At 42.6% G+C, this 25,293-nt stretch overlaps 1 protein-coding gene across 13 annotated transcripts; it reads left to right on the top strand.

The window, feature by feature from the left end:
• Positions 1-554: 554 nt before the first annotated feature.
• ZNF384 (zinc finger protein 384) lies at positions 555-24,160 on the top strand. 13 transcript variants are annotated; one of them, XM_081310569.1, is made up of 13 exons: positions 555-749; positions 947-1,008; positions 1,864-1,923; positions 10,486-10,556; positions 10,870-11,107; positions 11,343-11,390; positions 11,600-11,933; positions 12,826-12,918; positions 17,161-17,385; positions 18,069-18,251; positions 19,744-19,822; positions 21,513-21,671; positions 22,206-24,157. In XM_081310569.1, exons 4-13 carry the CDS (start codon positions 10,491-10,493, stop codon positions 22,599-22,601), a joined length of 1,821 nt encoding a protein of 606 aa, XP_081166695.1. In that variant the 5' UTR covers positions 555-749; positions 947-1,008; positions 1,864-1,923; positions 10,486-10,490; the 3' UTR covers positions 22,602-24,157. The 13 variants fall into 13 exon arrangements, with proteins under 13 accessions (XP_081166695.1, XP_081166696.1, XP_081166699.1 ...); XM_081310570.1 differs by lacking the exon at positions 947-1,008 and having other exon boundaries at positions 22,206-24,158; XM_081310564.1 differs by lacking the exon at positions 555-749 and having other exon boundaries at positions 757-1,008.
• Positions 24,161-25,293: the final 1,133 nt, after the last annotated feature.

Below are 25,293 nucleotides of genomic sequence, written 5' to 3'. Positions count from 1 at the left end.
CCCTGGTACCTTAGTGGGCAAACACTCATAGCTAAGAGTGTTATATTTAAAAGAAAAATGGGGTTAAGGGGTCAGGGATGTTGGTGAAGGCAAAGAGAAGACCAAAGCAGAGTAAGGAGTGTGGTCAGAGAAAATAGGTCAGATTTCTATGGGCTTAAGTAGGTACCGTGGACAACTGACACATCCTTATCCTTTCTCAAAGCATTAAGACTATCTTGAGGATATTGGGCTACTAATCCACCCTGAGGGAAAGGAAACGGGACCCTTCTAAGAAGCTATATCTCCTCTCATACCTTGATGCATAATTCATGACCCTGTCATGTTTCCACCCTCCCACTTCCCCAGAAGTCCCTTCCGGAAGCCTGGTACCGCAATTCTGAATGTTCGGCTTCTGCCCTTAACAGGACCCGCCTTCACTTCCGTTATGGCGTCACATTCACCGAGGGTTCTGTTCCTGGGCAGAAGCCACTTCCGCCCCTACTTGTCGTAACTTCCGCCCCGAGTATCCTGGAGCGCGAGCAGCGCAGGATGTATTCGGGACGCTCCCGGAAGTGACTCGGACTTTACACTCCCCCCCTTTCCTCATGGCCGCTCCCCCTACCTAGCTATTTCCCTCCCACCCCCCCTTTTCGTTTCCGGCGCTCCCGCCTTCTCTCCGCTGCTACTCCTCTGTAAGCCTGTGGGGGGGAGGGAGGGGGGCGTGTAGGAATTGGAGTTCCCGGGAGCACGAGCTGCAGCACCACTTCCGGGTAAGTGTTAGGGAGGGAGGGGGGCCACCCACTGCCTCGCGCCCCCGCCCTGCGGGTGTCTCGCGCGCATTCCGTGCGTGTGAGTGTGTGGGTCTGTCTCGCGCTTGAAGTGCGTGCCCGCGCGCTCCGCCTCGCGCTCACCCTCCTCCCTTGCCCCTGCTGATCCTCCCACCCCACTCGACTCCCTCCTTTCCCAGCAAACGCCGCCCCTCCTGCGCTCTGGCTCAGGCTCTGGCGCCGCCGCCGCCGTCGCCGCCGGGTGAGTCTCGCGCCGCTACAGTCGGCGCGCGCCTAGCTCCCTGCTCCTCCCCCTCCCCTTTTCCTTTGGGGGGGTGGGGGGGTCCACGGTGTGACTGTACGTGTGTCCGTCCCGGAACCGGAAGTGGTTATGGAGGAGCGGGCGATGGGGAGAAATGGGGGGGCTTAGGGGGCGGGTGCCTGTCTGGTGGGTGGCAGAGTTCAGCTCCCTGGAGGGGAAGGAGGGACGTCCCAAGGAAGGGTCTTTGAGGAAGGAGTTGGGGGGTGACATTAGGAGAAAGCTCCCAGGGACTGTCTCAGGGGAGCGAGGGTTTGTGGGGCACAACTGAGGTCTCCAGTAGATAGACCACTGTGCAGGCTGAAGGAGGTACCTCTTGGCACAAGGCCTTTGGGTAGGCAGGGGGCGAAGTCCTCGTAGAAGTGGGGGAGGCTAGAGGAAGTGGCTGGGCCTGAACTTGGCCCTGTGCCTGACACAAGGGCTTGTGCATCCCCCAGCCCTCAGCTTTGCCTTCTGAAGCCACTTCTCAGGGACAGGAATCCTCTTTCTTTTCCAACTCTTCTGTTTTCTGACCCCTGATTATTGGTGGTCCTAAACGAAGAAGAATCAGTGTCTGAGTCTAGGAGTGGAACCCAGATGCTGGTGATAGAGTTCATCTAGGTTCCTGGGAATTAGATTTATTACCCTTGTATCCACTTAGTAGGGGGTGGCACTGAACTCCTGTTACTCTGTCCTTCCATCATTTAATTGTTGGTTGTGGGGTCGGCCTGCCTTCCAGACTGACTATTGACAGTCAAAAGAGTTCTTCACAGTTCTGCACTCTTACTGGCTCCTGTAACCTAGACAATTTGTTTACAGAAAGTTCAGGAGCCCTGGAAAGGAGAAAGAATAAGACGACAGGAGGAAGAGAGAGAGAGGGTAAGAAAATTTTGGGTTAATGACTTTTCTGGTTTAGGGGGAGGAGTCATAATTTGGAGGGACAGTGTGACAGATTTCTTTAAATAATAGCAATTTGTAATACTGGTGTTTGCTGTGGAAGAGAAATCAGTTATTTCTTGAGGTTGCCCAAGAAGTTTCAGTGTAAAAAGTTGGCACTGTACCCTGGTTACCTTCCATTGCCACTAGTACTCAGCAGGAATGAACTATGAAATTGTTCAAGTGAAACTACTGAATAGTGTTGCATTCTGTCCAAAGGAGAAATTTATTCTGCTTTAGGGACACAAGAGCCCTAATTGCCAATATAGTCTTATGGTATAGCTTATGGAATTGCTTTCCTGTATTTGGAACACACAGAGCTGAGGTTAGAGTGGAGTTCCTATCCTTAATATTCCAGTGGTGTGTTTGAAGTGAATCTGTTGAGAAATTAAAATTGATGACATAGGGTTATTTGAATTTGGTGTGGCAGAGTAAAGTTTTCAGGAAAAAAGCTGCTGCTTGGGTAGTTTGAAGTAAAATGGGTAAAACTGTATGAAGTAGACTTCAGAAGTAACCTGGGAGAATTCATTGTATGAGACCTGATGGTAATAGAATTTTAGGTATACTGAAAATGGCAATGTATGGACTCTGAGTTTTGAGTTAAGAGTTTATAAAATTAGATGGTTGTGGGTTTTGTTTTGTTTTGCTTTTTTTTTTTTTTTTTGAGGTGCTGGGATTAAACCCAGGGCCTCAAACATGTTAGGCAAGTGCTTTACCACTGAGCTACATCCCAAGCCCTTTTTTAAATTCTGTTTTTGAGACAGACTGTAAGTTGCCCAGGCTGAACTTGGGGTTCTTCTGCCTCAGCCTCTGAGTAGCTGGGATTTGAAGTCTTTGCCACTGTGCCCGGGCAAGCAATCGATGTCTCAAGAACTAATTCCAAGCTATTTTTTAATATTTATTTTTAAAATATTTTTTTAGTTGTCAGTGGTCCTTTATTTTACTTATTTATATGTGGTGCCGAGAATCGAACCCAGTGCCTCACACATGCTAGGCAAGCGCTCTACCACTGAGCCATGACCCCAGCCCCAAGCTTTATGCATTTTTTTTTTTTTTTTTTTAGGAGAGAGAGAGAGAATTTTTTGATATTTATTTTTTAGTTATTGGCGGACACAACATCTTTGTTTGTATGTGGTGCTGAGGATCGAACCCGGGCCGCACACATGCCAGGCGAGCGCGCTACCGCTTGAGCCACATCCCCAGCCCCAGCCCCGCTTTATGCATTTTTAAAACTTTGTTTTATTTATTTATTTTTGGTGCTTGGGATTGGACCCAGGACCTTGGGCATGCTAATCACAAGCTCAACCACTGAACTTCCCACCCCACCCAGTCTTGTATTTTGTTTTCTCACATTTCCCAGATCTGTCATTTAGAGTATAATAGGCACAAGGAGAGGACCACAGTATTGTCCCTCCCACAATGGTTCATTGGTACCCTGGGTAGATGCTGCTGGCTGAGATTGCCAGCCATGTGGTGGTTGTGTTTGTGTATTATGGTTGGTGGTCTTTCCAAGTGAAATTGGGCTAAAGGCATTCCAAGTTATTTTGTAATTGAAAAAGTGCACTGAGTAATAGTAGAAAAGCCCTAAAGTCTACTAGGATGATCTCCCCATTTTTTTTCTTTTTGTATTTCTGGGAATAGAACCTAGGACCTTGGGCATGCTAGTCTAACTAAGCTACACCCCTATCTCTGCAGTGGCCCTTCTTGAATGTCTTTAGAACCTGAGAGAGAGATTCTGTTTCCTTATTGAGAAGAAAATGATCCTGAGCTAATATTGTAAACTTTGTGCAGTTGTATATTTTGATATTGTTTTTTCTCAATAGAGTGTCTAAGTTTTTTCTGGAGTTGAATTAAAGTTGATTCGTTTTTGAGTTGTCTTGATACATCTTGTAGATGATTACTAAGCTGGAGGCTATAGATCTGTTATTTTTGGTAGTTCCTTTGTAATTATATGGTCTTTATGTAATTTTCACTAATTGTTATTAACAGTCTTCATCAAGTGAAAGTATTTCTCTGATTCCCTTCATGAGTTTTTCAAGGTTACATTTGTTAAGAGAATGTTATTTTCTTGGGGGAAAAATCATGCTTTACTTTTAAAACAGTGAAAAACAGAAGTAAGTAGTGAGAAAGAGATGGTGATCTTCACAGTATCTGCCAAAACCACATGCTGGAGGCCTTGACACCTTTATTCCTTGATGATTGGCACTATGGAAGGATATGATCAAATGGACAAAACTCTGATGCAAGATACAAGTCCTACTCTGTGTTTCATGGATATTACTTAATAATGTCTCTCTTTCACCTCCGTAGTTCTTCCAAGATTTCTTTTGAGATTGGAAAACTAGGAAGAGAAGTACTAACTTAATTATAATAGGCCTTCTTATTAATAGAATAGTTGAGGCTTAGATACAGTAGTGAAATTAGAACTCAGATTTTCTGTGCAGCACTCTTCTTTTTTCCATCTATTAGAATAGTTTTCCTTTGTTCTGTGGAATGGTAAGAGAAGCTTTCCTTTTCCTTCCTGGTCTAGGGTAAATTAGATTCTTTTTTTTTTTTTTTTAATGGTAGATTAGGCATGGTGGTACATGCCTGTAATCCCAGTGACACGGAGGCAGAGGCAGAAGGATTACAAGTTTGAGGCCAACTTTTGCAATTTTGACCCTATATCAAAATCAAAATAAGGGCTGAGGATAGCTCAATTGGTAGAGTGTTTGCCTCACATGCATAAAGCCCTGGGTTCGATCCCCAGAATAATAAATAAATAAATAAATCTTAGATATATCAGTGGGAAATACTTCTGAGTTCAATCCCCAGTACGGGGGGTGGGGTGGGGGGGAGTTGGGATTATCATCAAAACTGGCACTCTGAGGCTGAGTATGATGGTGCACCAGGTATTGGGAGGCTGAGGCAGGAGAGTCACAAGTTCAAGGCCATCCTGGGTACTTTAGTGAAACCCTGTCTCAAAAAAAGGGAGGGGGTGGGTGTGGGGTGGGGGATGTAGGTCATTGGTGGAGCACTTGCCTAGCATATGAAAAGCTTTGGGTTCAATCCCCAGTAACGCCATAACAAAAATTACAAACAAACTGACACTTTGTGTGGAGGTGAATTTTTCCTTAAATAAATGGACTTAAGGTTGTAAGAATATTGATGTGTACCTGTTTACATGTTAGGATGGTTTGATGACATTTTCTCCATGAAAGAATAAAACGATAAGAAGCAAAATGTACAGTAAACAGATATTAGGTGATCTAGCCCCAAAGCATCCTTTTATACAATTCCGGGAACACCGTTTACATTGTATTCTAGCAACAGTCTTCATTCTTGGCTCTATTGCTGATTTCATTTTAAGGTTTACGCTATAGTTAAGTCAATTCTATCGATAGAACAGTAATGTAGTGTTTTGCGTTATCATTTTGTAGTAATTATTGCTTGTAGTTGGGAGAGCAATACTGTTCCTGTGTCCCCTTTGGGGCTGTCCTATATATTAGAAGTCCCTTAAACCCATGGTCTTATCTTGTCCCAGGACCAACTCTGATTGTGACCTTCAGCTTCGTTCTCTTTAGAATCCAAACAGAAATAGACTGGGTATTCAAGAAATACAGGAGCCTTTGGGGGCTGGGGTTGTGGCTCAGTGGTAGAGTACTCACCTAGCATGCACAAGGCACTGGGTTCAATTTTCAGCACCATTTATTAATAAATGTAAAATAAAGATATTGTGTCCACCTAAAACTAAGAAATAAATATTTTTAAAAAGAAAGAAATACAGAGGCCTTTTCTTTTTCTAATGAAAGTCTGGATTTTTATTTATTTTTATGTGGTGCTGAGGATTGAATCCAGGGCCCTGCTTGTGCTAAGCGAGCGTGCTCTACCGCTGAGCCACAACCCCAGCCCATCTTTTGGTTGAAGATAGACATAATGCCTGCAATACCTGTATTTATTTATTTATTTTTTTTTTTATATGGTGATGTACTGCTGAGGCTTGAACCCAGTGCCCTGCACAATGCTAGGCAAGCACTCTACCACCAAGCTACAACCGCATCCCTGAGTCTGGACCTTTTTTTTTTTTTTTTTTTTTGCTCTGGGGATTGAACCCAGGAGCACTTGACCACTGAGCCACATCCCCAGCTCTGTTCTGTATTTTTTTAGAGACAGAGTCTCACTGGTTGCTTAGCACCTCGCCATTGTTAAGGTTAGCTTTGAACTTGCTATTCTCTTGTCTTAGCCTCCTGAGCCACTGGGATTACAGGTATGCACCACCGAGCCCAGCCCCAAGTCTGGACTTTTTATTCAGACTACATTATTCCAAAATGAGTTATGTTGGTAGCCAAGTGAGGTTTCACAAGATGTAGACAGAGAACATGATCTTGAACTGCACGTCATTTTACTGTTAACAAAAACTTAAATCTTGAAAACATTTATTTTTTTTTTAAGAGAGAGAGAGAGAGAATTTTTAATATTTTATTTTTTTAGTTCTCGGCGGACACAACATCTTTGTTGGTATGTGGTGCTGAGGATCGAACCCAGGCCGCACGCATGCCAGGCGAGTGCGCTACCGCTTGAGCCACATCCTCAGCCCTTGAAAACATTTATTAAGAACTGCCTGAATAATATTCATTCATTCATTTAGTCATTTTGGGCTTACAGGATTGAACTCGGGCATTTGACCACTGAGCCATATCCCCAACCCTATTTTGTATTTTATTTAGCAACAAGATCTTATTGAGTTTAGTGCCTCACTTTTTGCAAAGGCTGGCTTGACTTGTGATCCTCCTGCCTCACCCTCATGAGCCACTAGGATTACAGGTGTGCTCCACTGTGCCCAGCCTGAAAAATATAATTTATTTCTGGAAAGATTCTAAATTTTAGTTTCTGAATTAAGCCTCAACACTGCAATGTATACTTCAGTTATATGGTTTTGATACCTTGCAGAACCCCTTTCCTTACCTAATCTTGGATGCCTGTGTTCAGATCCCTGCTCTGATATTTACTGTTTGATTCTGTGCCTCTAGTTTCCTCATTTGAAAAATCAGGGTTGTAGTACCTTCCTTATAGAATTAAGGGGATTAAATAATGTAAGAGTTGTAAGGTGCTTCAAACACTACCTTGGATACAATAAGCATTTAATGAATATTATTGATGATGACCATGGTGGTGATATTGTCTCCCACATCACTTTGTATGCCCTGTTTATAAGAGCTTACAGGGTTCCCTTCCAAACTCAGAGGCACCCTCAGAAACTCTGCTTGACCTGAGCTATCTAAAGGACAATACAAATGAATGTAATCTTTGGGGGGAGGGGCTTGTTCATAGGAGTTCTGTATAGGTACATTCTTATTTTCAGGCTTTCAGTTTCTCCCTCCTAAATTTTCACATCTTTAATGCTTTTACTTACTTGATTGATTGATTGATTTTTTTTTAAGGCACCAGGGTCTCACTGTATTGCTTAGACTAGCTTAGAACTTTTGATCCTCCTGCCTCAGCTCTCAAGTACCTGGAATTACAGGTGTGAACCACCACATTTGGCTACTTCCTTGATTTTTTTTTAATCAAGAAATTATAGGGGCTGGGGATATAGCTCAGTTGGCAAAGTGCTTGCCTCGCATGCACAAGGCCCCGGGTTCAATCCCCAACACTACAAAAAAAGAAGAAGAAGAAGAAATTATATATCAGACCTTTCTTTTACTCTGCAGCCCAATTCTCTACTTCATTCCTTCTGTTCATTACCACTGTTGCCTCTTATCCATTTAATATTTCTCAGCTAAAAGTAGCATTAAACAGGGATTTGTAGATTAAGGTTTGTGTCTCTAGTGTTATTGTCAAAACCTATATGTATAGAGTCCACTGATATTCAAGTCATTAAATATTATAATTGCACCTGGTTGATGAATCCTATATCAGGGACAATTGGGAGACACAAATGTAGAATATGTGATCTTTCCAAAAAGTTTTGCAAGATTGGACCCTCAGATTGAGTACCCTTTAAAGCTAGGCCTGGGAGTTGTAGGATATTACCTGTATGGGCAACTATTCAGTTTTATCCTTCAGTTGGCCCTTGGTATTTGGATTCATCTAAAAATGTTATGTTGTTGCTGACATGCACTATACCGTTAGGCCTAAGAAGATGTGTTTGTATTATAAACACACAGCCTTATTTTTCTTGTCATTATTCCCTAAGCAATATAGTGTAACTACTATTTACATAGCATTTATATTGCATTAGGTGTGCATTCTGCCAACCTAGGTTATATGCAAATATTATACTATTTTACAAAAGGGACTTGAATGTCTGTGGATTTGAGTATTCATAGGGCTTTGAAACCAATATCCTGGGATTACTTTAGAAAATTGGTACTTTATAAAGTTGTTCTTTATTTTATAACTAAGGAAACAGGATTTGCCTATAGCTGATCCTCTGTCATTTAATGTTGAGCCTTATTTATGTGAAACTGTTTCATATTTGATGCATTCCTCTCTGTTGCTACATTTTAGAAAAAGTAGGCTGAACCAGGCTTAACTGGCAGTGTGTCAGTCAAGAACAGTTTGAACATAGTGATACATGCCTATTCAGGAGACTGAGGCAGGAGGATCATAAATTCCAAACCAACCTGGTCAACTCTTTGAGGCCCTGTTTTAGAATAAAAAATTAACAGGGCTGGGGATATAGCTCAACTGGTCAACTCTTTGAGGTCCTGTCTCAGAATAAAAAATTAATAGGGCTGGGGTAAAGCACTTGTGGGTTCAATCTCCAGTAAAAAAAAAAAGAAAAGAAAAGAAAAATTATACTGAAATAGAGTTCTTTTCTTTGTATTTATTTTTATATAAATGTTTTGTATGAAAAATGAGGGTGCTAATAAAGAGCAAAAATTGTGATCATCCTTCTGGAGAAGGATAAAGAACCAAGCTATGTTTAGAGCAATATCCTTTTGGCTTTGACTTGTTTGTTGGAGGTCCTTCCAGTTACCTTACTACTTGAAACTCAGTTTCTATGCCTGTCTCCCTTATACCTCTTCATCTTTTTTACATAACTTCACTATAACCTCAGTCATTGCAGTGTATGTCACACATCTTCCTTCCCCTTCTGAACTTTGATTGCTCTTGGCTCAGTGTAGTGGAATGCTGATAATTTTTTTAATTGACATTGTACATATTTATACGGTACAGTGTGATAATCAAATACCTGTACATAATGTGTGATCAAATCAAACCTGGTATTTCCCTCTCCTTAAGATTGATCATTTCTTTGGTTGATAAAGTATACTTTATGTACACACACACACACACACACACACACACACTTGGGATTGAACCTGGGGGCGTTTAACCACTGAGCCACATTTCCAGCCCCTTTTATTTTTTATTTTGCATCAGGGCTTGCTAAGTTGCTGAGGCTGGCTTTGAACTAGCAATCCTCCTGCTTTAACCTCCTGAGCCACAGGTCTGTGCCTTTGTGCCTGGCAATAACATTTTGTTTACTCCTGCTGTTCCTCACTTCTTTATTCCACCAGTCTCATACTCTCTCCTAACTTGCCTCTTGTGAGATTGCACCTTTTTTGGTCCAGGATTTTGGGAAACTGTTCTTGACTGACACACTGCCAGTTAAGCCTTCCTAGAGAAAGTGATCAGAGAGAAAATAGGTGGTGGGATGCCTGGATTCTCTCTCCATCTGTGACTTGACAGTGTAATTGTAAGGGATTATTTTCCTTGCTTTTTCTTAGAGTTTTAAGCTTAATCATCTCCTGCATACAGAGAAGAATTTGAAATACAAAGCAGGAGTCTAAATCTCCTTAGGTGGAAATCTGTGGTATTACTGCTCTCACCAGAACTTTTTAAAACTGGTAGTTCCTTGGTTCCCACTGCTCAGCTCAGATTGTTTTATATCCAGTGAAACACCACAGATGTCGTTTGACTTTGGGGGGATCAATGTGATAGTGTCCCTATATAGCCTGATAACTCAAAAAAGTACCTTGGTTCTGATTTCTGCCATTTCATTCGTGTAGTTTCTTGGGTATATTGTGTTCTTGTCTAAAAACTTTTCAAGCTGAGCAGAACTGTATATTGATTAGAAATCTTAAAAATTTTATTTGAAAGGATTTGGACATAAGGGAAAAGGGGAACAGTGGTAGGTACTTTGGCTATTTTCAAGCCAGTCAGTGGTTTGCTTTTTGTGACCTTTCCCTCTCTGACTTCATTTCTCTTCTTGTCAACAAAGGAAAATAATACCAATTCTGTGTCTTTGGGGCTTGGCAAACATTCTATCGTTCAGTGAGATGTGTTTAAGTTTTGTCACAAGCATTAACCAAGATAGCCTCTTTTGGGTGGGGATATAAAGCTGAGTAGCTCCAACCAAGGGAACTAGTATTTTAGAAACTAATGTCTTGATTGCTAATTCCCAGCCAGGTATCAGGTGTCAAAGAAGAGACTAGGAATCCCTCAACTCTCCTCCATTGGTAAGCTTCTACAGATTTATTCCAGGGAATAATATGGTCTCTCTCTCTCTTTCTTCAGGTAGAATGGAAGAATCTCATTTCAATTCTAACCCATACTTCTGGCCTTCTATCCCTACAGTCTCAGGACAGGTAAGTGATGTTTTTTGCTGCCCCTCATTAAGTACTTTTTTTCAACTAGTGAGTAAAGTTCTGTTACTGAGTAAGTAGGTTCTATTACTGTGGAGACTGAAGCAAGATAAATTACATGCTGTTTCACTGCATCCTCAATCACTGAGAATTATATACTGTTTCTCTTTTGGCTGCTGTCTGGAAGCACAAAGATATTAACTTCTTATTCCTTGATCTCCAAGGAGGAATGACACTGAAAAGTGTTTAGGGAACAGGCAAAATTTAGACTCTCAGTCTGAAGAGGGTGCTCCTCTCCCCTCTCCTTTCCTTTCAGATTGAGAACACAATGTTCATCAACAAGATGAAGGATCAGCTGTTGCCAGAGAAGGGCTGTGGGCTGGCTCCACCCCATTACCCCACCTTGCTGACAGTGCCTGCCTCAGTGTCCCTGCCCTCAGGCATCAGCATGGACACAGAGTCCAAGTCAGACCAGCTGACCCCACACAGCCAGGCATCCGTTACTCAGAATATTACGGTGGTCCCTGTGCCGTCTACAGGACTGATGACTGCTGGTGAGCACCTCTGCTCTTCTCCAATCTGAGGTGTTGATCTTCCATGATCAGTACCCCAGGCTGGAGGGCTCTGAGGACATGGGGAGTGGGATATGTGTTTGATTACTCAATCAAATTTTTATTAAGTGCCTACTGTGTGCCTAGCAATGTGCTAGGCATTGTGGGGGATACAAAGAAGTAGAAGATGCGGTCCCTGCCTTTGAGGAGGTGACATTCTTTCCTTCTCTGAATCAAGGAGTCTCCTGTTCTCAGAGGTGGAGAAGAGAAGGGAGTCAATCAAGGGGTAAATCTCACTGTTACCAGGGGGGTGGGGACAGGGGTTAGGAGATCATTATTCTTCAATAGGGTTTGGGGTTTCCTGTATGTACTATGGGATGGGGTGGTGGTGGTGAGGGGTTAATAAGACAACAACTTGGGGGGGATAATATGAAATAGGATTAGGATTAGTACTGAACAACATGACACCATCTTCTTTTTTCCCCCCAATCTTAGGTCCTGGTTTGGTAATCACATCCCCCTCAGGCTCTCTCGTGACCACAGCCTCATCAGTTCAGACCTTCCCCATTTCGGCTCCTATGATTGTCTCAGCTCTTCCCCCTGGCTCACAAGCCCTGCAGGTGGTCCCTGACCTCTCCAAGAAGGTAGCATCAACCCTAACTGAGGAAGGAGGCGGAGGTGGTGGTGGAGGTGGCAATGTGGCTCCCAAGCCCCCCCGGGGCCGCAAGAAGAAGCGGATGCTGGAATCAGGACTGCCTGAGATGAATGACCCTTATGTCCTCTCCCCTGAGGATGAAGATGACCATCAGAAAGACGGCAAGACCTACAGGTAGGAATCAGAGCCAGGAGCAAGATGGGGTGAGGGTCATTGTCTCAGCTTCCCCATGTCTTGCCCTGATCAGGCTCTATACTCTTGACAGCTTTACTCCTCAGAGTCACTTGCATGTCAGATGTTCTGTCGTGGGGTAGGAAGGCAGAGCTGCTGGCACTGCTCTAGTGGCTCTTCCCCCAGGATGCAGACCTCTTTTCCCCCTTCCTTTTTAACCCTGGTTATGGTAGTCATCAGCCTTGACTGATTTTTTAGTAACAGGAGAGTTTATCTCTTGTACTAATGCTTTAGACTGGGTTTGAGACTCTGCAGGGGATTTTGGGTTTGTTTTTTTTTTTTTTTTTTTTGGGCTTTCTGTATTCCCCATTTCTATTTTTCCAAACAAACAAATCTTTTTTGGTAAGCACCTAACCTAACCTGTGTACCATCCACGAGCTCCTGTACCATGTTTGAGCACTTGAGTCCACCTGTTCCTGCATGGTTAGGATGATGGGAGGGGTCTACATAAAAAGGTGGGAGGAATAGGAAGCCTCCCCCTTTTGAAATATATGTTTATAAAATGACTGTTTGCTTGTTTTTTAATTTGTGGACGTAATTTAATCCTCTACTTTATCTTAAGTTGTCCATTACCAAAAAGCTTTATATTCATATTTGCATGTGGTACTGTGCAAAAATAATTACATAAGTAAACTCCCTGCCCTTTGAAAGTTGAAAATCTGTTAATACTCTGAGAGCTATCAGGGTCCCTAGTGGGTTTGGGGAATTTGGTTCCAATATGCAGAGTGGGATAACCACTGTCAGAGCTTTGATGCAGACAGGGGCATATGTGCATGGCTGGGAGATTGGGTCTGTCCTTAGTGTACCGAGATGGGCAATGTTGTTCCCATTTTAGGAGCGAAGGGAACTGCGGCACAGGAAATGGACAGAGCCTTGGGCTCATGGATTCAGTTCCCGGCTCCACCACGAACTTGCTGTGTGACCCTGGGCAAGTCCTTTTCCCCTCTCTGGGCCTCAGTTTCCTCATCTGTAAAATGGGGAGAATTCTGTTTATAACTCCCACGTGTTTGGGAGTATATATCAGATAAGCTATGAAATGTTGGGAGCTTCAATAGAAAGATAAGAAATAGTCGTTATTTAGCATTTATTTTTATTGTATTGTATAATTTTACTATGGAGAGTAGCCACAACTACAGTGTTTAATTTCCTTTTTATGCATGGAAATGAGAGGAGTGTTGCTATGCAGAAAGTGTTGAGCACTGCAGAATTCTAGCTCATAATCTGAAAGTTCATTGCAGCTTTATTATTACAGGTGTATCCCACTTTATACAATAAAAGTGTTCCTGGAAAATGTTTACATCATATCATATTATAAAGGTACCTGACAAGTTTGATTCATTTAAAGGCATTTTATATCACTTCATAAAATGAAAAATCCCTTTTATCATGTAGAAATTCAGATTTTTGTGTGTTTATTTAAAATGAGGGCATTATGACATGGAGATGAATCTATATAAAATGTAGGAGTAATGGGAAGCACTTCTGACAGATTGGAATCCTCTGATTCTGATACAGTTTCTATGTTTGTTAGTTTTTTGGACCCACATTAAAGCTACCTCTGAACTTCCCAAACTTTATATATTAAAAGAAATGTGAATATATAGTTGGAAGGAAGCCTGTTAGGACTTTGTGTACCCTCAGAGATTTTCTTGAAAGACCTACACCCAAGTGACTAAAGAGAACTCTGAAGAAGGATTATATCCTTGGTAAACAAAATTAATTCAGAATCTTAGAATTCTGAAGTTGCAAAGAACTCTTCTTAATCACAAAGAATCCCAATTTTGATGCAGCTGTGGGTCAACTACCTCCATTCCAGTGATCAGTAGCATTTGACTGGGTACTGATGGAATTAGGTTCTGTTACTCTGGGCTAGACAACTTATCTTTGTTGTCATCTGTTAAATGGGAAAATTAGTCACACCCTTATTTATCATACGCAAATGTTTTGAGGGAAAAATAGAGTATTTGAAATTATTTTGAGCATCTTAGGATGAGAATTCAGAGTAGTTACTGTAACCAAGGCATTGTTTGCTCCAAGGACATCATTCTTACTATGATGGGTGTGAATAGTGCCCCTTGGAGCACTGCACCCTGTGATGTGGAGTGCTGGCTTTTCCATCCTCTGCCATCTGCCTACTACCACACCTCTACTGAATCAGATTTCTTTTCAGTCACCCAACACTCTGCCTCAGAGGACCTTTACTCTTTTATTTGGCTTCATAAAATTTTAGAGTTGGAAATAAGAGGTTGAATATCCCTTATCCAAAATTCTTAGGACCAGAAGTGTTTAGATTTTTATTTTTTCAGATTTTAGAATATTTACATATATATGATGAGATATCTTGGGGATGGACCAAGTCTTAACATGAAATTTATTTGTTTTTCTTATGTACCTTATTTGCAGAGCCTGAAAGTAATTTTATACAGTATTTTCAGCCCACATTTTGACTGTGACTTGTTACCTGAGGGTGGATTTGGAAATTTCCACTTGTGATGTCACATGAGTGCTCAGAAAGTTTTTGATTTTGGAGCATTTCAGATTTTGGATTAGGGATGCTCAGTATATACTTTAGTAGTCACGTGGGCCAGTCCCTTCACCAGGCAGATGATTGTCTAGCCTCTGCTTGAGTTTTTAGTGTCAGGAATCTTAGGTCAGCATCATGGCTTTGTAGTGAGTAACTGCCCTTTTACCAATTACATGCTTTCTGAACCTATGTGTTCCTTTCTGTAAAACAGGGGTACTATTTGCCAGGTGTTTGTGAAGAATAGAAACAATGTGTCTGAATTATAGTATCAGGGATAACACCAACTATTATAATCATCATCATTATATATAGTACCTTTGAGATTGTTCACTCTGTGCCCAGTCCATTATTTATTTTTTCAGATTCTTCTCTAATTGGGAACTTCAATGAAGGGCGATATTTTCTTCTTTATAATTAACTTTTAGGGCTGGGGTTTTGGCCATGAGGCACTGGGTTTGATCCTCAGCACCACATAAATGTAAAATAAAGATATTGTGTCCACCTAAAACTAAAATATAAATATAAAAAATTAACTTTTACACTAAGAGTACAGTTGTGTGTTGAATGCCTTCACACAAATTAATGAGATACTTTACTTGAATTAAAATGAACATATTGGCTGGGAATGTAGCTCACGCAGTGCCATGGGTCCATCTGGGGTGGGGGGTAGGGACATGCTGTTCTACCTGACTTGAGAAATTTCAAGGGAAATTATCTTGCAACTTTAGTACTGTTACTCCAAGTGACACTGTGCCCATTTGCTAACCTCAGTTTTAGTGAAATACTTCGTAGTATAAGCTCATTCATCAGCACTGGGGCTGTTAGCATTAATGCCATTTTATTACAACTTTGACTATACTGGGTGTTTGCTGGTCCTTCTAGCAGCAAAAACTAAATCCCTGCATTTTGCAGACCAGAAAATTGAGGTCTAGCTGGAGATGGTGATGCACACCTGTAATCCCAACAACTTGGGAGCCTGAGGCAGGAAGATTGCAAGTTCAAGGCCAGCCTCAGCAACTTAGTGAAGGCCTAAACAATTTGGCAAGACCCTGTTTCAAAATAAAAAGGTCTGGGAATGTAGCTCAGTGGTAAAGTGCTCCTGGGTTAAATACCCAGTAATAAAAACTATTGTCTATGCCCTGTAGACTATGATGATTATAAACAGAACTTTCCCCCTTCTCATGAAGTGATTGAGCTTTTCAGATTAATAAACTAAAAAGTCAGATTTCTTTCAGAGTTGTCAAGTAAGTAGAAGAAAGGACATTGGGCATTAATGATTGGAATTTTAGTAAAATCCTTACTATAAGGACTAAACTAACAGTGATAAAAATTTTTGTCTGTGAAACTTGATGTTCTTATCTCAGTTATCCTCTAAGAAATTCTGAAATGGGAAAAAAATGCAGCAGTCATCACCCCACCTCATCCCAAACCTCTCTGGGGCTGTAGCTCAATGGTAGAGTGCTTGCCTGCAGGCGTGAGGCACTGGATTTCATCCTCAGCAACACATTAAAAATAAATAAATAAAATAAAGGTATTGTGAAGATACTGGAATGAATAAGGAAATAAATAAATGTAAGGTGGGGAGTACCCTGAAAAGAGAGCTTGCCCTAGTCACCTGGCTTCCCAAGCCACCCTTCTTCCTGCTAGCTCAACTTTGGGCACTAGTGAGTTTTACAGAAATGACAGGGTTCCATATATAAATAGGTTTTATCCAGTAAAGTCTAAAGAGTTGTAACTTAACTCATGCAAATATCTCCTTATTTGATACTTTTGGACAGTGTCAGAGGAAGAGAAGGATCACCAACTCCAGTTGATGATGAGTGAAAGCACACTGGGTGCTGTTGATGTTACTCAAAGTACAGACATTAGCTTCATGTGCTAGGAAAGAAGAAAGGTTTAGCATGGGAACATCTGTTTTGCAAACTTCTTCTCCTAAAGACTTGAGGAGTACAACCTATTTCCAACAGTTAACTTGTCTTATTGCAAAAGTGGTTCTTGCTTGATTGCCAGGAGGCTGGATGCAGGGGATAGATGATTGATGGAATGTCACCTACAGGGTAAAGGCCGGACATTATATGGTTTGGAAAAGCCCTCCAAATAATTACTATACATCCCCACCCTTATCCCTCTAGGAATCACTGCCAAAAAGGAAGTAGGAAAAATCTGAGGGAAGATAATTATCTGTGAAGACAGGCTAGAATCTAGTCAGTTGTTCTCTTCATTTCCATCTAGATGGGTTGAGGAATAATGAAGGACAGACATTAAATTAAACATGGAGAAGTCGGGGAAAGGAGTTCATTTAAAGCTTGAAATCAAATGACCTGATATTTCTGGTCCAGTGAAATTCACATTCACCCAAATCCTATAATAGTTTTTTTGTCTTACTAGGGTTGAATTCTATTTTTTGTACAGTTAGGAGTCCAGTCATTAGGAAACATTTACTGAATATTTATAATCTGATGGATACTGTTAGAAGCTTAGGCTATAAAGATGAATAATAACAAGCTCCTATTTTCAAGGGTCTCACAGATACAGTTGGAATGTAAGATTAGATAGGTGGGATTCTCTTGGAAGTTAAGGGGAGGGTTCAGCAATGGCCTCTTGGTGGGGAGGATTCTTTCTAACCATTGCCCTCATTTGGCCCAGGTGCCGGATGTGCTCACTGACATTCTACTCAAAGTCGGAGATGCAGATCCACTCCAAGTCACACACCGAGACCAAGCCCCACAAGTGCCCACATTGTTCCAAGACCTTCGCCAACAGCTCCTACCTGGCCCAGCACATCCGTATACACTCAGGCGCTAAGCCCTATAGTTGTAACTTCTGTGAGAAATCTTTCCGCCAGCTCTCCCACCTTCAGCAGCACACCCGGTAAGGCTGCTCTTGCTTTTACTCCACCACCTGGCTGTGAACTTGTCCCCAAGGCCATATTGCTTGAACTGATTACTCTTTCCATGTGTATTTTTCTTTTTTAACCTTTCCCTTTGAAATATTTAAGTCTCTTCTGTTATTGTCTATGAAAAATGAGCTACATGTCCTAGCAGTGTGGGGGTTCTCAAAATTTGTGGTCTCCAATTCCAAAGTCTGGAACAATTTTTGTGGTTTCTCTCTATGTCTGTGTTTGGAAATCTTCTGCAGAGAAGGCCCTGCTTTTACTATATGCTTCAGTTCAGAACCAAGGTGTGCATTCAACTTCAGGTCCATGGGGAACAGGCGATATTGGTCTTTGTTCAGATTACTATTTGGAAGCAGGGTATCTGTGGTGAGTGTGTAAACTTAGGAGAAAGCCAAGGGTTTTGAGACTGACTTGTTTTAAGGTTACCAGGAGCCATGGGTTGCTCTTCATCATCTCACTGCCATTTTAGCCACCGACTTAGGATCAGCAGCAACCTAGATTTGGGTTTCCTCTTCATTAGCTTCTCCAGGCCGGAGCGTGTTTGGGAGGAGGGAGGAGGGGGTGCTTTCATCCGTCAAGCAACATCATTTCACCCAGCAGAGAGCTGAGCCCGAGGTGTCGAACTGCTTCCTCCTCCCCCTTCCCTCCTCTCCGGCAGGATCCACTCCAAGATGCACACGGAGACCATCAAGCCCCACAAGTGCCCGCACTGCTCCAAGACCTTCGCCAACACCTCCTACCTGGCCCAGCACCTCCGTATCCACTCGGGGGCCAAGCCCTACAACTGTTCCTACTGCCAGAAGGCCTTCCGCCAGCTCTCCCACCTCCAGCAGCACACACGGTAAGGGAGAGTGGCGGGCTACTGACCCCGCCCCGCTGGCATGCCCTCCCCACCCCCGCCCCGGACACACACAACAACCCGCATGCGGGGGGCGGGGGAGAGACCTTGCTGGAGGAGAACATGACTGGAGGATATGGCAGACATCTGAAAGAAAGAAGACCAAGCAGCAACATTGGAGACTCAAGTGGATGTTAAGCAAACCTTTCTGGGGCAAGGGCTATGCTGGGGAGATAACATTGACTATTATGATATTCCCTGATTGATGGGATGAAGAGACACACCTGGAGCAGAAACAACTTTTCTTTCCTTTATTTCCCTCTGAGAAAATACCCCTGCGTGGATCTTGCAAGATTTCCTCCTTGATGCCAAAGCAGAGGCATTTGATTGGAGAAGAGCATACCTCTAGCCCTCAGGGCATCAATTATGAATGGGAGATATAATCAGACATTATCTGGCACCAGCCTGTGACACCCAAGCAACAAGCAAGGCTCCAAGGAATACCAGGAGTAAAGAACAAAACATGTACTAAATATTACACAGAAATGGCACACAGAAAATGGAAAGGCTCCTACTTCATAAGGATACACACTGTTTATCTCGTGAATTTGGATTTAGAAGGGGATCTGCCAACTGGAAGAGCTGATGGTCTCCTTCGGTGATATCTCAAGTTGAACTGCAGTCCAGACTTAACTGGCCATAGTCCATCTCACTGGCTTCTTTAGATGTGATATTCCCATCTCATAATGATATCTTCCTTTGAGGAGTCAGGCTTTCTTCATTAGAGACATATTCTGTGATATTTTTGAGGGTTTTGTACCAGAGGTCCAGAAAAGCACCTGGTCATAGGGATGGTTGTGAAGTCCCTGATAAGGAGCAGGTGTCAGTATCCTCAAGTCCTGGGCTCATCTTAGCAAAGGATCCTATGGCATTTGGGGAAGAGGTCAAATTGCTACTAGCCTAGGCATTTCCTGACATTAGTGGGCTAGCCAGGGGAAAGTCCCTAGGAGTTTCTGTAAGTTTTCATTAATACCACTGTTGCTTTCTACAATCAGCTTAACTGCTTTTCTTTGATACCAGAACTTCTTTGGAAGTGATACTGAAGTCTGAAGAGTTTCTGACTATAGAGTTGGGGCCAAAGAAGTATTATAATGTTTTTCTTTGCTATTGATTTTGCCTTGTTTCTAAATATTTATTAGGACAGTTACTGTAGGAGCTGAAATGTATGCGAAATTATGAACTACCTGTTTTTGGGGAGCCAAGGCCTTAGTCCCTGCTGCCCCAGCAGAAAGGGGGCTACCTTGAGCTGAATGATGTAGGCAGTGCCTGGGAATCAGGCATTACAATCTGTTCCTGTTAGAGAGGAACTAAGGCTGCTGCCTCCTGCAGGCTCATCTGATGCGCTTCCTCAGGAGGGAACCTAATTTATGCTTGGAGGAGGTCTTTCTCTAAATGGCCTTGCTGATATCCATTTCTCTTTTCTCATTCTGTACAGAATCCACACCGGTGATAGACCATACAAATGTGCACACCCAGGCTGTGAGAAAGCCTTCACACAACTCTCCAATCTGCAGGTAAATGTTCTTACCTCCATGTAAGACCTTGAGTGTGAGATTAGGGTCAGGGCACCATTTAACCAATACAATGGTTCTCCAACTTTTCAGAACTGTTTTACTCTAAAGAACTATTTAGAGGGCTGGAGTTGTGGCTCAACCTAGCATGCATGAAGCACTGGGTTTGATCCTCAGTACCACATAAATGTAAAATAAAGATTTTTTTTTTTTTTTAAAAGAACTACTTAAAGCTGGGGCTGCAGTTGTAGCTCAGTGATAGAGCACTTGACTAGCATGTGTGAGGCACCTCAGCACAACATAAAAATAAATAAAAGGTATAAAAAAATAACATTAAAAGAAAGAAGCTTTCATGTTTCTTTCTTTTAAAAAACAAAACAGAACTACTTGGGGGCTTGGTGTGGCCCAGTGGTGGAGCATTTGTCTAGGATGCTCAAGGCCACAGCACTGCGGGGGAGGGATTTAAAATTACCGATAAACCCAAAGAACTTTGGTTTATGAGGGCAATAGCTATATATGTAAATATGAAACCTAGAAACTTGAAAAATATTTATTAATCCTTTTTTTAAAAAGTATATAAACTCGGGCTGGGGATGTGGCTCAGGTGGCAGTGCGCTCGCCTGGCATGCGTGCGGCCCAGGTTCGATCCTCAGCACCACATACAAACAAAGATGTTGTGTCCGCCGAAAACTAAAAAATAAATATTAAAATTCTAAAAAAATAAAAAATAAACTCATTGCATGTCAACATAAACAACTATTCCAAAATCCTTCAGAAGGAACTTTGTGGGAATAATGGCTTTGTTTTACATTTTTGCAAGTTCCTTTAATGCCTGGTTTAACTGAAGCTGGGAATGTATGTTCACATCTGCTGCATGCAGTCTGTTGCAATGTTATACATCATGTAATCTCTGTACAGTCATGAGAGAACAAGAGTGAAAAGACACTGTCTATTTTGATACTAAGGGCTCCTGAAAAGGTCCTTGTGTTCCATAGAGATCCCCATATCTCACTTTAAGAACTGCTGTAAGAGGAAGAACAGGTATAAGCCATCATTCTAACTTGCTGCTGATAGCCATAGCCAAGTAGGAATGACACTTGGCAATTTCCTTGTCAGCCTACCCAATGTTGCTTAGAGGGAGGACTCTCCATTGTGGAAATGGGCTTGCCTTGGACCCAGGTCATTTGCAGTGACATTGCATGAAAGGTGACCTTGCTCAGGGATTAGGGCGGATCCGGGTTTAAGGTGGATCCTGCTGGGAATAGGGCGGATCCTGCTGCCTCAGGTGCCCGCCCCGCTCCTTGAGTTCCCATTGAGTTCTCACAGGATTCAGAGGGTATTTTGGGATGCAGAGCCCTGTGGAGAGTGGGGATTTTCCCAGAACATGCGTGTAGAGTGCCGGTGGAGTTCAGGAATAAAGAATTGCTATTTGAATCTACAAGGCTGTGAGTGGCTCGTGATTTTGTGCCCAGCCAGACTGCGGCACTTGCAAATTCTGATATGTGCTGTATGAAGGTATGCTTCTGCCCTGAGCTTGAGCAAGTTCTATTTGAAGCAATTTCCATTGCCTTCACGTGGAAAGTGAAGTTGGAAGCCTGGTACCCACCTCACAGTTTTCCATTCAAGTTAAGGAGGCAGGAGGGATGAGCACAATACACTCATTACCCATCTGGTTTCTTCTAATTTTTCTCAGTCCCACAGACGGCAGCACAACAAAGATAAACCCTTCAAGTGCCACAACTGTCATCGGGCGTACACAGATGCAGCCTCACTAGAGGTGCACCTATCTACGCATACGGTGAAGCACGCCAAGGTGTACACCTGCACTATCTGTAGTCGGGCATATACATCGGTGAGTGCTGTTTCTTCTCTTGCCTTACCCATAGCCCTGTAAGACATCAGTTCACTCTACCTCTTCTTTCTGGCCAAAAATCTGTTCTAACAAATGTAATTCAGAAATAATTAGACCCATACGTGAGGATATAGGGGACGCCTGATCCCCTAAACCTATAAAGAGTAATAAACCATGATTCTTCATTTACTTACACATTAGGCAAAATAAAGCCAATTGAAATGTTAAGAGAAAGATTTAGGTAGGTATTTTCCATTAGACTCCAGAAAAAGGTGAAGTTGCTTGATTGAAACGTATTTGAGAAAAATGGCAACTTTTCCCTCTTCCAGTTGAATGTCCACAGTGACTTTTAAAGGTGCCCTTCCTTTTTACATAGCAGTGTGCACTGAAAGTGCTACTTGAGTTCTGCCTGTTCCCAGCTCCAGAATATCTCTGTATAAAGGTACTCTGCTGAACAGAGTAGAGCCCAGGATGCTTGTTAACAAGTAATCTCTCTTCCCTTTTCATCACTCAATTTTTTACCATTTCCCTCAGGAAACATACCTTATGAAACATATGCGCAAACACAACCCTCCTGATCTCCAGCAACAAGTACAGGCAGCGGCAGCAGCGGCAGCAGTGGCCCAAGCTCAAGCTCAAGCTCAGGCCCAGGCCCAGGCCCAGGCCCAGGCCCAAGCCCAAGCCCAAGCCCAAGCCCAAGCCTCCCAGGCATCACAGCAGCAACAACAGCAGCCACAGCAGCCACAGCCACCACACTTCCAGTCCCCTGGGGCAGCCCCCCAGGGTGGGGGTGGTGGGGACAGCAACCCCAACCCTCCACCCCAGTGTTCCTTTGACCTGACCCCCTATAAGACGGCGGAGCATCATAAGGACATCTGTCTCACTGTCACCACCAGCACCATCCAGGTGGAGCACCTGGCCAGCTCTTAGAGATCCGTGCTGCCACCCATTGGGAATAGGAGAAAGAAGTTCTGGTCTCTTTCTCCAACTCCTCTTGGGAAAAGTCCTTTTCTTCCGTGACAAGCCTTGGCACCATCTCCTTGGGCCTCAGGCACAGCTTTCCTTTACAAGATACCATCATTATTTTCAACTCTTCTTCAAAAGGAACATCAGCCCTCCTGATTTGCAAAGGATACTGAGCTGATTGTGTCATCCAGCAGTCCCCTCCCAAGCAAAGCTTTTAAAATTGGGGGTTGGTGCTCAAGGGAAGGATTTGCTGTGACCTCACAGAAACTTGTCTGGTGTGGGCACTTACCCTCTCCCTCATCCTCCAAGTTCAGGCTAAAAGAAGACTAGAGGCTGGTTCTCCAGATAACAGAGAGAAGGGAGCTCCAGATGCAACCAGCCTCCTGTCCTATGCTTGCCTGCAAAAGAATAGAGGTGTTTTTTTTGTTTGTTTGTTTGTTTTGTGTGCCCCAACCCCTGAGAGCCATTTTCTTCTACATGGTCTCACTTCACTTCCTACCTACTGCTGGTAGAAGATGATTTGGGTGGGGATTAGACTTCCTTTTATTTGTAAGGGGGCAAGGGCTTAGATGTGATCCCCAAGGGCCAGAGATTTCCCAGGTGGTCAAGGATGGCTTAGAAGTATGGGTTATGGTTTTCCTCAGAACCTCTCTCCCCATTCTCTGTCAACCAAGGCCCTGTACTCTGTCTCCCTATCTGATCCCCCAAGGAGCTATGAGAACTTTGTGTTCTCTGTGAAACCCCCAGAACAAATGTGTTGCAGAGAAGGGAGTGTTCAGGGTAGACAAAAGGACTGGACTTAGCTCCCTAGGTGCCACGGTCAGACGCCGGACATGGATTTATATATAAATATATATATATAAATATATATATATACCCGCTCATCACGGCCATCTTTGTTGTAACCATTTCTGTGTTTATAAATGCATTATCTCTGAGAATTTTCATATTTGATGTTTTGTTTATTTTTGTCTTTTTTTCCCCCTCCACCCTGTCCTCTGGCCACAGCATTTTTATTTTCATTTAACTTTTGTTTTTGTTTTTGTTTTTTTTTTTTAAATCATGACAGATTTCAGAAAGAAGAACACTTAAAAAATCAGGAAACCAGTTGTTATAAAGCAATTTAAAAATGAAAAAAAAAAAAAAAACCTTGTGTACAAACCAAGGGATGTTTTTAGAACATTGTATAGAAATAAATTCATGTAAAAGGATCAGAGGCAGTGAGTGGAGCTACTGGTGTGAGCGAGCGAGTATGAAAAAAGTATTTGGGGAATTGTTCAAGGGCAGTACTAAGGATTTACTCCATAGTGTGTGAAAAATGAATACTTGTGTGCTGAGGCTCCATGTGTGAGATTCCACTGCTTCAGAAAGGTTTGGTTTTATTCAAGTGGAATCTTTGCTTATGAAAATCTGTCATGAGGATTGCATCCTCTAAATAGATAAGAACAATATTTCAGTTATGTGTTAACATCTCTGTTCCCTGTCTAAAAAAAATGGAAGCAAGACCTTGAATGGACCTATAACTCCCCAGTTGCTCTGTGACACCAAAAACCAGAGGTTTGCAGTAGTGGGAACCATAACAAGTTAATGGGTATATATGATGAACAGTATAAAACACAATTGAGTGTCCATAATATAGTGGTTATCAATACACCTCACAATGAAGGAGGGTTAATAGCATTGGGGAGTAGGAAATCATCTGGACTTCCCACACAGACTCTACTATTGACCAGTATTGAGTTAGATAACTTCCAAGAATACTTTCTGAAAACGTTTTAGTTTCCTTTCTTAAAGTACTGAAAAAATGACCAAGCTCCCATGTCTGAGAACCGGTGGTGTCTGTGTCTGCTGGCCCACAGTACTCCTTAAGTACTGGGATATAAATAAATAATCCCCACTTAACTTTGGGATTGGGGATTCAAGATAGTGTCTCAATATGCAGATTGACAGTAATGAATGTTTTACATATAACCAAACATGCCACTGTTTATTAGCTTCCTGAGTTATTTTTTTCTTTCCCACCAACTTTAGAGAAGCTCCTGACAGCCCTATTTTCACCAGTATTGGAACTAGAATCTACTCTAAAAACTCCTATCCCTCACCCACTCTTTGCAATGACCGAATGAAGTAGGTACTATGGCATTGTATAGAGAAGTAAATAGTCACAGAGATTAAATTATTGAAGAGCATGACAGAATGTCGTATTTAGATTGCTGTTATCTTAGTGCCTGCTCACCAGTAAATCACCCTTCTTCACATATTTGGTCTAAGTTGTGTGGCTGAAAATCGTCATATTAAAAGCCTGCCGTGCTGGGTGCAATGGCACGCACCTGTAATCCCAGCAGCTTGAGGTTGAGGCAGGATTGCGAGTTCAAAGCCAGCCTCAGCAAAAGTGCGCTCTAAGCAACTCAGTGAGATCCTGTCTCTAAATACAAGAGGGCTGGGGATATGGCTCAGAGGTCGAGTGCCCCTGACTTCAACCCCCCTACGCCCCGCTGCAAAAGAAAAAAAAAACCTGCCATGTAATGTCATTATGAAGGAAGTGTAATTTCGGGGTGACACCTATGTCTAAGATACTACCTTACACACAATTTGGCATATGGGCTTTGAATTTTGACTCAGTGTGATAGCAGTCTGTCATGCCCTCTAGATTGCT

This window comes from Spermophilus citellus (assembly GCF_964194105.1).
Source record: "Spermophilus citellus genome assembly, chromosome: 10".
Lineage (NCBI taxonomy): Eukaryota > Metazoa > Chordata > Mammalia > Rodentia > Sciuridae > Spermophilus > Spermophilus citellus.
This window is presented reverse-complemented; position numbering and strand designations above follow the sequence as displayed.